The sequence below is a fragment of the Esox lucius genome, chromosome 7 (assembly GCF_011004845.1).
Source record: "Esox lucius isolate fEsoLuc1 chromosome 7, fEsoLuc1.pri, whole genome shotgun sequence".
Lineage (NCBI taxonomy): Eukaryota > Metazoa > Chordata > Actinopteri > Esociformes > Esocidae > Esox > Esox lucius.
In genome coordinates, this window is record NC_047575.1 from 30,638,969 (window position 1) to 30,654,764 (window position 15,796).

The 15,796-nt window shown below is 42.8% G+C and overlaps 1 protein-coding gene across 1 annotated transcript in view; it reads right to left on the reverse strand.

Annotated features, from left to right (window-relative positions):
• The window catches only part of LOC105006377 (cation channel sperm-associated protein subunit gamma), a 32,670-nt gene that overhangs the window by 604 nt on the left and 16,270 nt on the right, over positions 1-15,796 (reverse strand). The window contains exons 14-29 of the mRNA XM_020048185.3: positions 14,807-14,921; positions 14,518-14,679; positions 13,650-13,768; positions 13,320-13,533; positions 12,918-12,980; positions 12,147-12,348; positions 7,975-8,087; positions 7,572-7,652; positions 6,159-6,215; positions 4,932-5,088; positions 3,544-3,607; positions 3,354-3,452; positions 3,153-3,254; positions 2,777-2,869; positions 2,480-2,579; positions 2,177-2,309 (exon numbers count right to left, since the gene is read on the reverse strand). Coding sequence (XP_019903744.2) covers positions 2,177-2,309; positions 2,480-2,579; positions 2,777-2,869; positions 3,153-3,254; positions 3,354-3,452; positions 3,544-3,607; positions 4,932-5,088; positions 6,159-6,215; positions 7,572-7,652; positions 7,975-8,087; positions 12,147-12,348; positions 12,918-12,980; positions 13,320-13,533; positions 13,650-13,768; positions 14,518-14,679; positions 14,807-14,921 — 1,874 coding nt within the window. The remainder of the gene's footprint in view (positions 1-2,176; positions 2,310-2,479; positions 2,580-2,776; positions 2,870-3,152; positions 3,255-3,353; positions 3,453-3,543; positions 3,608-4,931; positions 5,089-6,158; positions 6,216-7,571; positions 7,653-7,974; positions 8,088-12,146; positions 12,349-12,917; positions 12,981-13,319; positions 13,534-13,649; positions 13,769-14,517; positions 14,680-14,806; positions 14,922-15,796) is intronic.

Consider the following 15,796-nt stretch of genomic DNA (forward strand, 5'->3'; position numbering starts at 1 on the left):
GAGCCACTCCTTAGTTGCCCTGGCTGTGTGTTTCGGGTCATTGTCATGCTGGAAGATCCAGCCATGACCCATCTTCAATGCTCTTACTGAGGGAAGGAGGTTGTTGGCCAAGATCTCGCGATACATAGCCCCATCCATCCTCCCCTCAATACGGTGCAGTCGTCCTGTCCCCTTTGCAGAAAAGCATCCCGAAAGAACTTTTCCACCTCCATGCTTCACGGTTGGGATGGTGTTCTTGGGGTTGTACTCATCTATCTTCTTCCTCCAAACACGGCGAGTGGAGTTTAGACCAAAAAGCTCTATTTTTGTCTCATCAGACCACATGACCTTCTCCCATTCCTCTGGATCATCCAGATGGTAATTGGCAAACTTCAGACGGGCCTGGACATGCGCTGGCTTGAGCAGGGGGACCTTGCGTGCACTACAGGATTTTAATCCATGACGGCGTAGTGTGTTACTAATGGTTTTCTTTGAGACTGTGGTCCCCGCTCTCTTCAGGTCATTGACCGGGTCCTGCCGTGTAGTTCTGGGCTTATCCCTCACCTTCCTCAAGATCATTGGTGCCCCACAAGGTGAGATCTTGCATGGAGCCCCAGACTGAGGGAGATTGACCGTCATCTTGAACCTCTTGAATTTTCTAATAATTGCGCCAACAGTTGTTGCCTTCTCACCAAGCTGCTTGCCTATTGTCCTGTAGCCCATCCCAGCCTTGTGCAGGTCTACAATTTTTATCCCTGATGTCCTTACACAGCTCTCTGGTCTTGGACATTGTGGAGAGGTTGGAGTCTGTTTGTTTGATTGTGTGGACAGGTGTCTCTTATACAGGTAACGAGTTCAAACAGGTGCAGTTAATACAGGTAATGAGTAGAGAACAGGAGGGCTTCTTAAAGAAAAACGAACAGGTCTGTGAGAGCCGGAATTCTTACTGGTTGGTAGGTGATCAAATACTTATGTCATGCAAATTAATTATTTAAAAATCATACAATGTAATTTTCTGGATTTTTTTAGATTCCGTCTCACAGTTGAAGTCTACCTATGATAAAAATTACAGACCTCTACATGCTTTGTAAAAAAAATGAAAACCTGCAAAATCAGCAGTGTATCAAATACTTGTTCTCCCCACTGTATCTAGGTTCATAACACTAAACCAGTTCTAAACTTGATTAACCTCAACAACAAAATTTATAAATCTAATATTTGCATAGACATTTTCTGATTGTATGATAGTGAATGTAGCAACAATTAGACAATTTTCATTGTCAATAATTCTATATTGGATCATTCATACAACTCAATTACTTTTACATTCCCTAACAAAATATGGCAGTTTTAATGTAATTGTTGTTTTTCACAAATTCTAAAAGGCTATTTGTAAGGTTTGGACTGACTAAAAACAATGCCAATTGAACTGAAAGGTAGTTGTAATGGATTTTACATTCTGTGTACTATAGACCTCTGATTTCACGTGCCACTCCTGCATGTTCAATTTCTATTGTAAATAACAATGCTAAAACCAAGGGGGGGATTCTTTTTCTTACTATTTCTCAGTTTGGATTAACATGCTTCTAATAAATGGTGTTTTATAGTTGTTGCAATTCTAAATAAAAATAGGTTTTCTGTGTTGCTACATTTACTGTCCACCTTTTGTCACAGTACTGTCCCTTTAAAAAAAAAAACATTGTAAAATATCATATTCAGAAAGTAACATGGTTTTAATGGCCAAACAATATCTGTGGTACGCCTAGTATTTCCCTTAGTTTTTATCTAACTATTATTCATTGTGATGTTAGTGTTAGAGGAAACTTAAAAAAACATTTTTTGTCGTATTAATCTTTATCGCAAAAGAATATTGTTTAAATGTACATAACAGGGTAGACATACAGCTTTATTCATTATTTGCTTGTAAATATAACTGAAGTGTCTGAGCTTTAACAATCAAATTTTCTGAATGCTTAACATGTTCTTATTATGGTTCTTGCTTTGCCAATATAGGGGTGTAAAAAAATAAAATGAATCAATTATGAATTTAGACTATAACACCAAAATATGGACAAAGTAAAGGGGTCTGAATCCTTTCTGACAGTACTGTATTATTAAACTAAGTGTAAGTATTAAGCAAGACACATTTTGGATATGAACATTCCAGTAATTGTGATAGGTGGTGTTGGTAGTTTACCGTGCTCCACATGGCGTTGGTGCTTACGGGCCCGGTGCTTACGGGCTGCCTTCAACAGGTTCTTCAAGCCTGGACCACCGCATTTATACACAATAAAGAAGAATAAGATTCCTATGATAGTAGCCACAGTCATCTGGAGAAAGAGATGGGGGATGGGGGGGGCAACCAAATGTAATTGTTTAGGGGGAGAACAATAATATTTCATAGTACACTTCTATTTCAATCCCAAATCTTTTATCTTATTACCGGCATTAAACAAAAGGAAGTGGTACATTAGTGGAATCTAACCCAGGAACCACTTACAAGCATGTAGAACAGGCTTCTGGTGGGTTCCAATGGGAATCCATGTACATGAAGTATAAACCGCAAGGCATAGTCACAGTATGTACTCAAATCTATACCCCTAAAGAAGAAAAAAACACATTAGTTATCATGCAATTACATTGTCCGATACTGAATTTTTTCCTCTGTAACTGGTCTCGTTTGTGTTCTTGACCAACAAATGTCAGAATTAGACTGCCTGTATAACAGACCGTGAGAACATATTCTGACACAGACTAGACCCTAGTCTTCAGAATGTAAAGCAAAACACAGCCATACTTGTTTGAGACTTCAATGACAAAGTAATAGTCGGGTGCTTGAACGCTCTGAACTGCTAGGTCGCCACAGGGAGAGTTCCGTTGACAAACCCACCTACACAGCAATACACAGCAGGTCGACCAATGATCATTATGTAGCAGGTGTGTTGGGCTATCTGGTTATAATTACATTAATTGAAGTTCATATCCTGCAGGCTATGGCCAGATTATTAAATGGGCTTATTGAAACGTCCTACCGTTTCTGAAAATATGTTTATTTTATTTTAAAAATGTTATTTTAAAATGGCATGTTAGGCATTCAAAATAGGACATCAGTGAGTCTTCGTGTTTTACCCGTGAAACAGTATCTCTTTTTAATATACTGATAATATAGTTACCGAATCACGTTTCTGGTGCCATGCATGACAACAAATCCTTCCTCCGTAATGTTGATATTTTTGTCCCCATCTTCAAATATCCAAATCAGTGTCCTCTGGGAGCTGTGGGATAAACCATGGAGACATTTCAGGACACTACTGGTACTGTTTACCACACAAACCTTGTGATACACTAAAATTATACATTTGGGTGTGCATTACCTGTAGTTGAGGCTGTTATACATCAGTACCTCCTCTGGAGTATAGAAGAATATGTTATCTTTCGAGTAAGCTCCTCCGCCAACCACCTTAAAGGTATAACTGTAGTGTAACAAAGAGACCATATAATATCAACCAATGTATGAAAACCCCAAAGCAGAGGGGATGACATTGAAGGGGAAGGTGCACTCACCTACCCAGGAATCTCCCAGACTCTCCAGAGACCATATCCTGGATCAAGAAAAAAGGATAGAACACTGCATACAGACACAATAAAAGGAGATAAGAGGGTTCACATTAGGCATTTTCACACTTGTGGCCTTAATGAACATGATCTAAATGTGTGTACATTTAAAAGGCATGGACGTTATTATGAAATGGACAAATTGGGATGGGAGGAAAAAAATGAAGAAATAAGTATAACAATAAAATGAGTAATGAAAGTACATACACTGACAAAGGATTATTAGGAACACCATACTAATACTGTTTGACCCCCTTTCGCCTTCAGAACTGCCTTAATTCTATGTGGCATTGATTCAACAAAGTGCTGAAAGCATTCTTTAGAAATGTTGGCCCATATTGATAGGATAGAATCTTGCAGTTGATGGAGATTTGTAGGATGCACATCCCAAAGATACTCAATTGGGTTGAGATCTGGTGACTGTGGGGGCCATTTCAGTACAGTGAACTCATTGTCATGTTCAAGAAACCAATTTGAAATGATTAGAGCTTTGTGACATGGTGCATTATCCTGCTGGAAGTAGCCATCAGAGGATGGGTACATGATGGTCATAAAGGGATGGACATGGTCAATGCAAATTGTAGCCTCTTTTTCCAATTTGTAGTGGAGATGAGTGGTACCCGGTGGGGTCTTCTGCTGTTGGAGCCCATCTGCCTCAAGGTTGTGCGTGTTGTGGCTTCACAAATGCTTTGCTGAATACCTCGGTTGTAACAAGTGGTTATTTCAGTCATAGTTGCTCTTCTATCAGCTTGAATCAGTCGGCCCATTCTCCTCTGACCTCTAGCATCAACAAGGCATTTTCGCCCACAGGACTGCCGCATACTGGATGTTTTTCCCTTTTCACACCATTCTTTGTAAACCCTAGAAATGGTTGTGCGTGAAAATCCCAGTAACTGAGCAGATTGTGAAATACTCAGACCGGCCCGTCTGGCACCAACAACCATGCCATGCTCAAAATGGCTTAAATCATCATTCAGTAGATTGTCTTGACCAGGACCACACCCCTAAATGCATTGATGCAACTGCCATGTGATTGGTTTATTAGATAATTGCATTAATGAGAAATTGAACAGGTGTTCCTAATAATCCTTTAGGTGAGTGTAGATTAACCTCATCCCTCACGTGTTTAATTATCCACACATCTACATATCCAACTGCACAAAATGAAGAATGCCAGAAAATGTTATTTTTAATCCTGTTAAACCTCCCACATCAGCCGACTGAAAATGCTATGCGATTATCGCTTTTCAGAGTTCACGGTAGAACTGAATCTAATTCTAAGGGTCAAAACTTGTCCAGCAAAGTTTCACAATTTTCAGTGTTAGTCATGGTCTCACAATCTTCGTAGTAGAAGCAAGGCATAATGGGGTCGGGTTTGGGACAGTTGAAGTAGCGCTTGTTGTTTTGGGCAGACTGCGCCAAGGTGGTGGTAATGTCAAACGCCAAGCGGTTCCCAGGAGGGCAGCCGATGTAGACTGGCACTCTGTGTAGCCCCTGAGTGGTGGTGCAAAACAGGGAGACCAGTTATACCTTGTTCAAAGTATAGGACCAAGCTGTATTGTGCCAGCATGGTTAAGCATCCACCATAGTAATGCCAAATATTAATGTGTTGGGGTCGAATACTTACGTAAGCAATGATTTTTAAATTCTTACACATATTTCACAATGTCAAACCAATGACACCTTATAATAATAGGTTTTCAGTGTCTGAAAATAAATTGGTCAGGGGTCTGAAAACCTTTGAATGGCACTGTATATAAAGACCATGAATCAGTAAAGGCTAAAACACACCACTGCCAACATGCTAATTCCAATATTAAAAGTGCATGGCTAGAGATTTATGTGGGTCTTTGTAGAAAGTCTTAAATGGGGAATCATTACAAAAATTGACCTTTTCATAAACTGCATGAAGTACAAGATTTCTATGCCTTTAACCCTCTTAATCAGGGAGAGCAGGTTAGAGCTAGCATGAGTGCAGCGTCATTTGATTATATTGCTCCTCCCACTAATGCGCTTTGATAGAACTTTACGAAATAACAATTATCTACGAGAAAAACAAATGTACTGTCACAGGAAACACGTGTCATATACATTTTATGTGATAAATTGCAGGTTTCAAAGTCTACCTTTTATAATATCTCCCTAGACGACTCATGGGCTTACTGTATCAGCCAACAAGAATGTCTTTAGCAGTAACCCATTGCTTGAAAGAAGCAATATATACCTCTGGAAAAAATTAAGAGACCACTGCACCTTTTTCTTTCCTTTCCAAAAAAGACATCTTTGCAACAGAAAACAACACAAAGGTCTAATCCTTTTGGCGAGTTACAGAGGAACAATGTCATGTTTTGCTAACATTTACACATGGCGGCCTTTCTCACTTCATTGTGACTCCCTTTGAGAAAGCATTGGAAAGCACACATAACAATAACATGATTGTGCCAGTTTGGCAGTGCCCTACATGGCCAATGTTTTCAATTCTTTGGGTTGTCCTGAAGAAACCCTAAAGTGAGGCTAACACAATTGTACAGCACAGGATGGAGTACATTCAATATTATACTGACATTTAGAGCTATCCCCTGGTCTGTCCGCTGGTAGCACTGCATCTCTGATCTGCTCACCTACAGTAAGTTCACACATGAGTGAGAGAGAGGCACCTGGTTGATAGAAGACTTTACAACACTATTCATTAAACATCTCTAAACATTGAGGGCTCTATTTTGGCTGACGTCTAGGCGGCACAATGTGTTAGTTGGCAATTTCGGGCATGTAACGTAATGCAGGCCCACAACACAACAATGCCCCGCCCCCCAAGTGAGTATATGCAACAAATAAGAACATGTGCTTTTTGTGCAGGTGAAGGCTTACTGGCAGAATATATGATCCTCCAACAGTTGCCCCTTGGTTTGTTAAATGATTGAGCGATCTTCCCCTAAACTCTGCATTATACTTTTCAGGAGCAGGTGTACCACTTAAGGGTTAATACCAATACCAAAAGAAAACTATTTCATACAAATATAGGTTGTTCAATCAATGCATATAATGTTGTGTTGATAATCCTCCAGGAAAGCCCAGGATCTAAACCTCATGTAATCATTTTTTGTTCAAAGGTTATTGAAGTTTTTACCTGAGAGGGCCAAAGTTACTAAATCAATAGAGAGCAGACAAAATTCTTGCCAAAAACCACATGAGCAGACCTATAAAATATAAATTTGAAATGTAATCCAAAATATAACCTTAGGTTCTTAGTAACAGCAACTCAATGTATTACACCAATTGGACAACTCAGTTTAAATAACTGTGGCATTGTGTCAGCTAAGCTGAAAGCTTACAGCTCTGACAGGCTACCTACCAGATGCAGGCTCAATTAAGCTACAGAAGTTATGGCTTGCGAGGCATGACATATTGTCCTCCTTTTCACTTTATTTTTGTATTTCTTACGAAAGCAAGTATATCTCTGAAATATCAACAGAGCACTGTGGGAATACCTAGGTTTATATTTGTTTATGTTACACTTACATTTTTGCCAGACACTCTTTATCCAGAGTGATTTACATTTTAGTTCTAGTTGGGACAACCACACAACCCAGTAATACAAAGCACATGATAGTCCTTAATTAAATATTAAAATAAATACTTCAGGCTAATGATCTATCACAGCTAGGCTTAGTCTAGCTTTTTGAGAATCTGTCTCAGACATACGATGCAATTTACGGGAGAATACCAATCTTTATTTTAGGAAAAGTGCAATGCCAAATACAACAATGTTGACTGCCAGTACAGTTTTTTGTTTGTAATGCTGTTATTACTTATTCTATGGTATTTAAGAATAAAAAGAGTACAATTCCGCAATGGACTAGGTCAAATACACTGCCCCCCCCCCCCCCCCCCACACACACACACACACACACAGATATAAACTAGATGACAACATACAGAACATACACCCATCATTTCAGCCACTCCTAATTGCTCACCCGAAGCAGGATATTGAAAGACAGGAGCCCTTCCCCCGCCAGCGCTTGATCAGGAAACATCCCCCTGTCTGCCACCGTCACCTGACAACATTCAACAACATCACATTGTTTAGCAATAGTAACAATCTACAATATTTGTGCGGTACAGCTAGGCTCTTGCAAAGCTAGGATGGTGACCCATGGGTTTGATTGCCATTGAAGCCAAAGATGTGAAAATGTATGCATGGATTTGTTGGAAGCTCAGTGGCATATTATGTGACACTGAGCTGAGAGCACACACTGCATCTGCAACCAAACATATGAGGCTAAAGTTGTGTCAAATTTTCCCCCAGTGGAAAGTGAAGAGAAGCATGTTAAAAGTAGTGGTGGCGTGGTGGTGATACCGTGAAAGACGTAATGTTACCTTATATAACACAGCTCCTCTGTTGAAGAGCTCTTTCCTGGTGGCAGACACGTGGATGTAGTAGTTGTCGGACACCTCAGCCGACAGCCAGATGTAGTTGATGTTACTAAGCTCTATTGTGTGCGTCAGAGACAAACAACACATAATGTAACAAAACCTCACAGAAATTCCAATGTAACTTAACATGCTAAGAGGTAGGCTTCCTGACATTAACAGGAAGCTGGTTCCACCAGTGGGCTGCATTGCCTATGGATGTTGTGGAGAATGAACCTGTCAGAACGAGTCACTGCTTTCCTGTGTGATATTTGCATTAAAATGACAGGGTGGTGTTCAAGGTCATGTCAATATTCATCATGTCTATGGCCTTCGAGGCTGTCCAGTGGTCTAAGCTGCTGCCTCCAGTGTACCCCCAATGTATTTGTTAAATAAAACATTACTGACCACATTTCTTAAAGATAAAAAAAGGGTTTTGATAGCATCAAGTTGACAAGATGTAGGTCTTTTGAGTGGGTAGGCCTTCCCTGGGAGTAAAAGCAGCTTAGTTTTGAGCTTGAAGTTGTGGGCTGAGATGTCAGCCAGATGTCAATGCAGAGATGCATGTCAGAATGGTGGAAGTAGAAAAGTAGCTGATTGTTATCCACACAGCAGTGGTAGGAGAGACCATGTGAGGATGACGGAGACAGGTGACTTGCTGTGAGGATGACGGAGCCAGGTGACTTGGTGTGAGGATGGTGGAGACATGTGACTTGGTGTGAGGATGATGGAGACACGTGACTTGGTGTGAGGATGACGGAGACAGGTGACTTGCTGTGAGGATGACGGAGCCAGGTGACTTGCTGTGAGGATGACGGAGCCAGGTGACTTGCTGTGAGGATGATGGAGACGTGACTTGGTGTGAGGATGATGGAGACACGTGACTTGGTGTGAGGATGACGGAGCCAGGTGACTTGCTGTGAGGATGACGGAGCCAGGTGACTTGCTGTGAGGATGACGGAGCCAGGTGACTTGCTGTGAGGATGATGGAGACGTGACTTGGTGTGAGGATGATGGAGACACGTGACTTGGTGTGAGGATGACGGAGCCAGGTGACTTGCTGTGAGGATGACGGAGCCAGGTGACTTGGTGTGAGGATGACGGAGCCAGGTGACTTGGTGTGAGGATGACGGAAACAGGTGACATGGTGTGAGGATGATGGAGACACGTGACTTGGTGTGAGGATGACGGAGCCAGGTGACTTGCTGTGAGGATGACGGAGCCAGGTGACTTGCTGTGAGGATGACGGAGCCAGGTGACTTGGTGTGAGGATGACGGAGCCAGGTGACTTGGTGTGAGGATGACGGAAACAGGTGACATGGTGTGAGGATGATGGAGACACGTGACTTGGTGTGAGGATGACGGAGCCAGGTGACTTGCTGTGAGGATGACGGAGCCAGGTGACTTGCTGTGAGGATGATGGAGACGTGACTTGGTGTGAGGATGATGGAGACACGTGACTTGGTGTGAGGATGACGGAGACAGGTGACTTGGTGTGAGGATGACGGAGACAGGTGACTTGGTGTGAGGATGACGGAGCCAGGTGACTTGCTGTGAGGATGACGGAGCCAGGTGACTTGCTGTGAGGATGACGGAGCCAGGTGACTTGCTGTGAGGATGATGGAGACGTGACTTGGTGTGAGGATGATGGAGACACGTGACTTGGTGTGAGGATGACGGAGACAGGTGACTTGGTGTGAGGATGACGGAGCCAGGTGACTTGGTGTGAGGATGACGGAAACAGGTGACATGGTGTGAGGATGATGGAGACACGTGACTTGGTGTGAGGATGACGGAGACAGGTGACTTGGCACCAACTTTTTTGGAAAGGAAAGAAGGTAGGAAAAGGTGCAGTGGTCTCTTAATTTTTTCCGGAGCTGTAGTAAGTGATTAGGTTTAGCGGAGAGTGGGATTCAGAAATAATTAATTAGCATTTTATTGCATGACATAAGTATCCATCTCCATGCTTCACGGTTGGGATGGTGTTCTTGGGGTTGTACGCTGGCTTGAGCAGGGGGACTTTGTGTGTGCTGCAGGATTTTAATCCATGACGGCGTAGTGTGTTACTAATGGTTTTCTTTGAGACTGTGGTCCCAGATCTCTTCAGGTCATTGACCAGGTCCTGCCGTGTAGTTCTGGGCTGATCCCTCACCTTGCTCATGATCATTGATGCCCCAAGAGGTGAGATCTTGCATGGAGCCCCAGACCGACGGAGATTGACCGTCATCTTGAACTTCTTCCATTTTCTAATAACTGCGCCCAACAGTTGTTGCCTTCTCACCAAGCTGCTTGCCTATTGTCCAGTAGCCCATCCCAGCCTTGTGCAGGTCTACAATTTTATCCCTGATGTCCTTACACAGCTCTCTGGTCTTGGCCATTGTGGAGAGGTTGGAGTCTGTTTGACTGAGTGTGTGGACAGGTGTCTTTTATACAGGTAACAAGTTCAAACAGGTGTATTCTTACTGGTTGGTAGGTGATCAAATACTTATGTCATGCAATAAAATGCAAATTAATTATTTAAAAATCATACAATGTGATTTTCTGGACTTTTGTTTTAGATTCTGTCTACAGACTTCTACATGCTTTGTAAGTAGGAAAACCTGCAAAATCAGCAGTGTATCAAATACTATTTTTATTTAGGCAATAACATTTGTTAAATCACAGTTTATTTCCCAAGGCTGTCACAGTATTATTAGGTGGATTATTACACACAAGCAGCAAACATATAGCCTAGTTTCTGATAATCAGCCTGGCAGAGAGTTTCTGATAATCAGTCTGGCAGTGTGTACAGCTATTAAATAGCTAGTTGTTGTGTACAGCATCTCACCAAAGACCTACAGCAGTAGGAATAGGAAAGTAGTAAGAAACATCTGTCAATCCAATTGATTTTATAAAGCCTTTTTACATCAGCAGTTGTCACAAAGTGATTTTAGAAATACTCAAAGAGCAAACCTAAGCCCCAAAGAACAAGCACCAACAAGAGTTGATGTACAGTGGCCAGGGAAAACTCAGGGAGTTAGGAAGAAACCTAGAAAGGATCCAGACTGAGGGGTAGCCAGATGTTTTCTGGCAGTGCTGGGTGAAGATTAGAGTACATTACCTTTTTGGGCCATATCAATGTTCTTGCATGTTCAGATAACCAGCAGATCAATAAATGCAGGTAGAATGATGTTCCAGGTTATATCAACATTAAATGTCAAAGAAAGCATGGGTAGCCTACGCAAACCAGGCATTTATGAAAAAATTAATAATAATCTTAAACACGTATTTGTGGAATATTTGCGATGTGCAATTCAGTCATCATATAATGGAATAGCCTACATCTTTAAAATCAAACATTTCCTCTAGTCTATTTAGTCCTATTTGAAGTTATGGCAGAATATTAAATAAATGTGATTTCATCTTCCGATGGTGAGTCCGTTTTCAGTTTCCAATTTTTCCCATCATTTCAATGAACATTAAATGAATTGGCACTAGTATAGTGATTTTGTTGAGATGGAAAAATGTCCCCTTGTTCCCCCCAGGTGAAATGCACAACGGTCAACGCCTCACAGGGACACTGCATACGATGAAGAGTTGTTTTGTGTCATGGACTGTGATCGTTATCCAGGGAATGAGAAAAATACATTTCCCATAGAAACTTCCTGGTTGAGCAAGCGGTGTGATAAGAAGCATAAAGGTTCAGTAAACCGTTTTCAGTCACTGCCTCGCATGCACAGGTGCATCATGGTCGCTTGGGATCACCTGTCCTTGCCGGCACCCCTGAGACCCCTGGAAGTTGCTGCAAAAGGCTTTGCAAAGCATAGCCTTCAGTTAGCATCACTAAGAGGCATGGGCATTCAGGCAGGCTTAAAAATAGAAATGCCTCATTTCCTGGGTGTTAACATTCTGGGATGCCTGGGTTAAAAAAATAAAAAAGATTCCTAAATTACCAGTTACAGTTAATAGGCAGCTGATCCACCACAATGAGTTGCTACAGTGATATGCCTCCCAAATGTTAGCCGACAGTCATTCCATTTGGGATTTTACTTTTCAGTCCTACCGTTTTTGTTGTTGTTTTTTTATCATGCAAAATTATGTACTTGCCCTAAAACCCTAATGACAGAAAACTCCAGAATGACAGAAAACCTTCACCATACCTCTTGGCTCCTTCTCCATGGAGAGGTGTATTGCAGAGCCGCAGGCAATGTAGATGGAGAAGGAGAAGGTGGAGAACTGGTCCAGATACACCTTGTCTGGTAGGGTGATATCTGAACTCAGATAGGGCCTGGAGTAGCCCCCCATCTCCACGTTGAAGCCCGTGGACGTCACCCCGTTGCTGGCCATGTAAAAGTAGTAGTCCTGTGAAGCCAAGCAGGCATGGTAAGACTAAAGGCAGAGTGTGTGTGTGTTTGTGTATCTGTATGTCCCTGTGGAACCAAGCAGGCATGGTAAGACTAAAGGCAGAGTGTGTGTGTGTGTATCTGTACGTTCCTGTGAAGCCAAGCAGGCATGGTAAGACTAAAGGCAGAGTGTGTGTGTGTGTGTGTGTATCTGTATCTGTATGTCCCTGTGGAACCAAGCAGGCATGGTAAGCCTTAAGGCAGAGTGTGTGTGTGTATCTGTATGTTCCTGTGAAGCCAAGCAGGCATGGTAAGACTAAAGGCAGTGTGTGTGTGTGTGTGTGTCTGTACGTTCCTGTGGAACCAAGCAGGCATGGTAAGACTAAAGGCAGTGTGTGTGTGTGTGTGTGTGTCTGTACGTTCCTGTGGAACCAAGCAGGCATGGTAAGCCTTAAGGCAGAGTGTGTGTGTGTATCTGTATGTTCCTGTGGAACCAAGCAGGCATGGTAAGCCTTAAGGCAGAGTGTGTGTGTGTCTGTACGGGGTGGAGTATACAGGGTCATACACACAAAGTCAAACAAGTCTTACCGCATATATAAGCTTGTCCTTCCACCAGCGCCAGATTGGGTTGTGGACAGGGTCACCAATGTCCTGAACAGAAGTGCAGTCGTCAAGTCAGGGGTATGGTTTAGTCCTTGACAAAAACAACTCCTCTTCCAATCCCAACAGCACTACGTTGAGTGACATCAGCGGTCAAAAGAGGCATTAACCTACTACAACTAGATGGTGGTTGTATGTAGCAGGGCCCAATCCCAAATCAATTCCCTTGAGAGATTCTAAGAAGATATTGACAGCCTATCAGAAGACAAGGTGGAGATATAATCATATAAATTGACCAAGTTCCTATAATTTGTAGGAAATATCTCTGGGCTGACGTGTGCCTGCGCCCTAGGATGCGATATGCAGGCATGCAGGCAGATGTAGCCGTACCATGATGTAGTCTGAATGCAGACGGAACAGGTGTTGCAGCAGGGCCTGGTAGGTGGCCAGGGAGCCGGTGGTCTGGAGGCCAGACGATGTGTGCACCAGGGGGGGGCGGGCCAAGTACAGCTGAATGCGGTTGTGGGGCTCCGGGTGAGGCAGGTCTTCCATGTGCTCCCAGAAGAAGGGGCAGGTGGGGGGGAAGGAAAAGGCACTGAACGACCTGGGCCCCCCAGAGAGGGAGAGAGGGGAGGAGACGGGAAGGAAATATTCGCAGGAACAGGTATGACGAGAAACTGTGATGACATTTTAAAAAACACACAGGGAATGGTACAGTACTCAAAGTGGTGGACGTCATGGGGGGTGGTGGAAAAGTGGCCGTAGGAAAGGATCTCTGGTACCGGCAGTCTCCTCTTCACCACAGAACCCTTTCCGTTAGAGTCCACTATGTACACCACCTAATGTTCAGGTGTTGGTGCGTATGAGTGTGTGAAGGAGAGTGAGAGAATTCCCATGAAAAAGATGCAAAGGACATACAAGCACACTTACAAGACTCTTCCTTTGATTTGGATGTTCATAGTTGAATGAACCAAATCTTGCCCTGGGAAGGAATATTCGACACATGGCTGCAGCAAATATCCTGCATCAGTGCACATTCTGCCAAGTCAGAGGGAAACCACTGCAGTTTTAAAGCTTAAATACGTAATCCACCACGCATTCCTATGATGTATTTAGGATATAAGACACGAGGGGGAGCGGCTTACAGTCTCATGTAAAACGGCTATCAACCAATCAGCATTCACGACTCAAACCCCCCAGTTCATTAGACCGTATAGCACAGGTATGATGTGAGGTTTATAACAACAAGGAATCTCAGGGGTGTGTGACATGGCCAATATAACATGGCTAGGCTCTATGTCCAGGTGATGTTTTGTCCTCTTAGCCATGGAATATGGGCCATATACTACAACCCCTAGTGCATTATGGCTTACATATACCACAACCCCTAGTGCATTATTGCTTCCATATACCATAGCTATCAACCAATGACCATTCAGAATTCAAAGCACCACTTTTTATCAGTCAGACATCCATCAAATCTTACTTTCCAACTGTCCGATTCTTCCACAATTCAAATGTCATTCCGGTTTATCACATATAGTAGATACTTATATGATTGATACTTTATATGCATGAAAAGGTTTACCTCCTGTAACTGTTTGTCCCAGTCGTAGAAGACAGTGAGCAGACTTTGGTTAATGGAATAGGAGCTGTGTCCCTTCAGAGCCTGCAGGCTAGAGAAGGCCTGCCAGCCCAGGGAAGGGCGCACTCGCATCACCTGGTCCACGCCCTCCTGTCCCCACCACAGCTAAAATGTACATACACAATGCCTCTCTGTCTCATATCAGACTGACACACACCCACACATTTTCAAAACAAATAAAGCAAAAATAATAAGCAAAAAAAACTGCCTTTCTCGCACTCCACAGGCATACCTCTTCGGTCTCTGTGACGAAGGCAAACTCCCCGTAGAAGGACAGAGTAAAATATTTGATCATCTGATCCAGAGGAAAGCCATTAAAGAACAGGAAGCTCTTACCCACGTCTTGACTGGGGGGAACCAAAAACAAAGTTACACAAACATATTTAAATATTTCCATTCATGTACCTGTGTGTACAATAAACATGCATACAATACCACATAATGACAAAACAAAACCTTTTTTTTTTAATCCAATTTATTAAAAAAATGTAAACAGAAATTTCACATTTACATACACAGTATCTCACAAAAGTGAGTACACCAGTCACATTTCTGTAAATATTTGATTATATCTGTTCATGTGACAACACTGAAGAAATGTCACTTTGCTACAATGCAAAGTAGTGAGTGTACTGCTTGTATAGCAGTGTAAATTTGCTATCCCCTCAAAATAACACAACACACAGCCATTAATGTCTAAAGCGCTGGCAACAAAAGTGAGTACACCCCTAAGTGAAAAACATCCAAATTGGGCCAAAAGTGTCAATATTTTGTGTGACCACCATCATTTTCCAGCACTGACTCAACCCTCATGGGTATGGAGTTCACCAGAGCTTCACCAGAGCTTCTTCCACTCCTCCATGACGACATCACAGAGCTGGTGGATGTTAGAGACCTTGCCCTCCACCTCCTTGAGAATGCCCCACAGATGCTCAATAGGGTTTAGGTCTGGAGACATGCTTGGCAAGTCCATCACCTTTGCCTTCAGCTTCTTTAGCAAGGCAGTGGTCGTCTTGGAGGTGTGTTTGTGGTCGTTATCATGTTGGAATACAGCCCTGCGGCCCAATCTCTGAAGGGAGGGGATCATGCTCTGCTTCAGTTTTCACAGTACATGTTGGCATTAATGGTTCCCTCAATGAACTGTAGCTCCCCTGTGCCGGCAGCACTCATGCAGCCCCAGACCATGACACTCCCACCACCATGCTTGACTGTAGGCAAAACA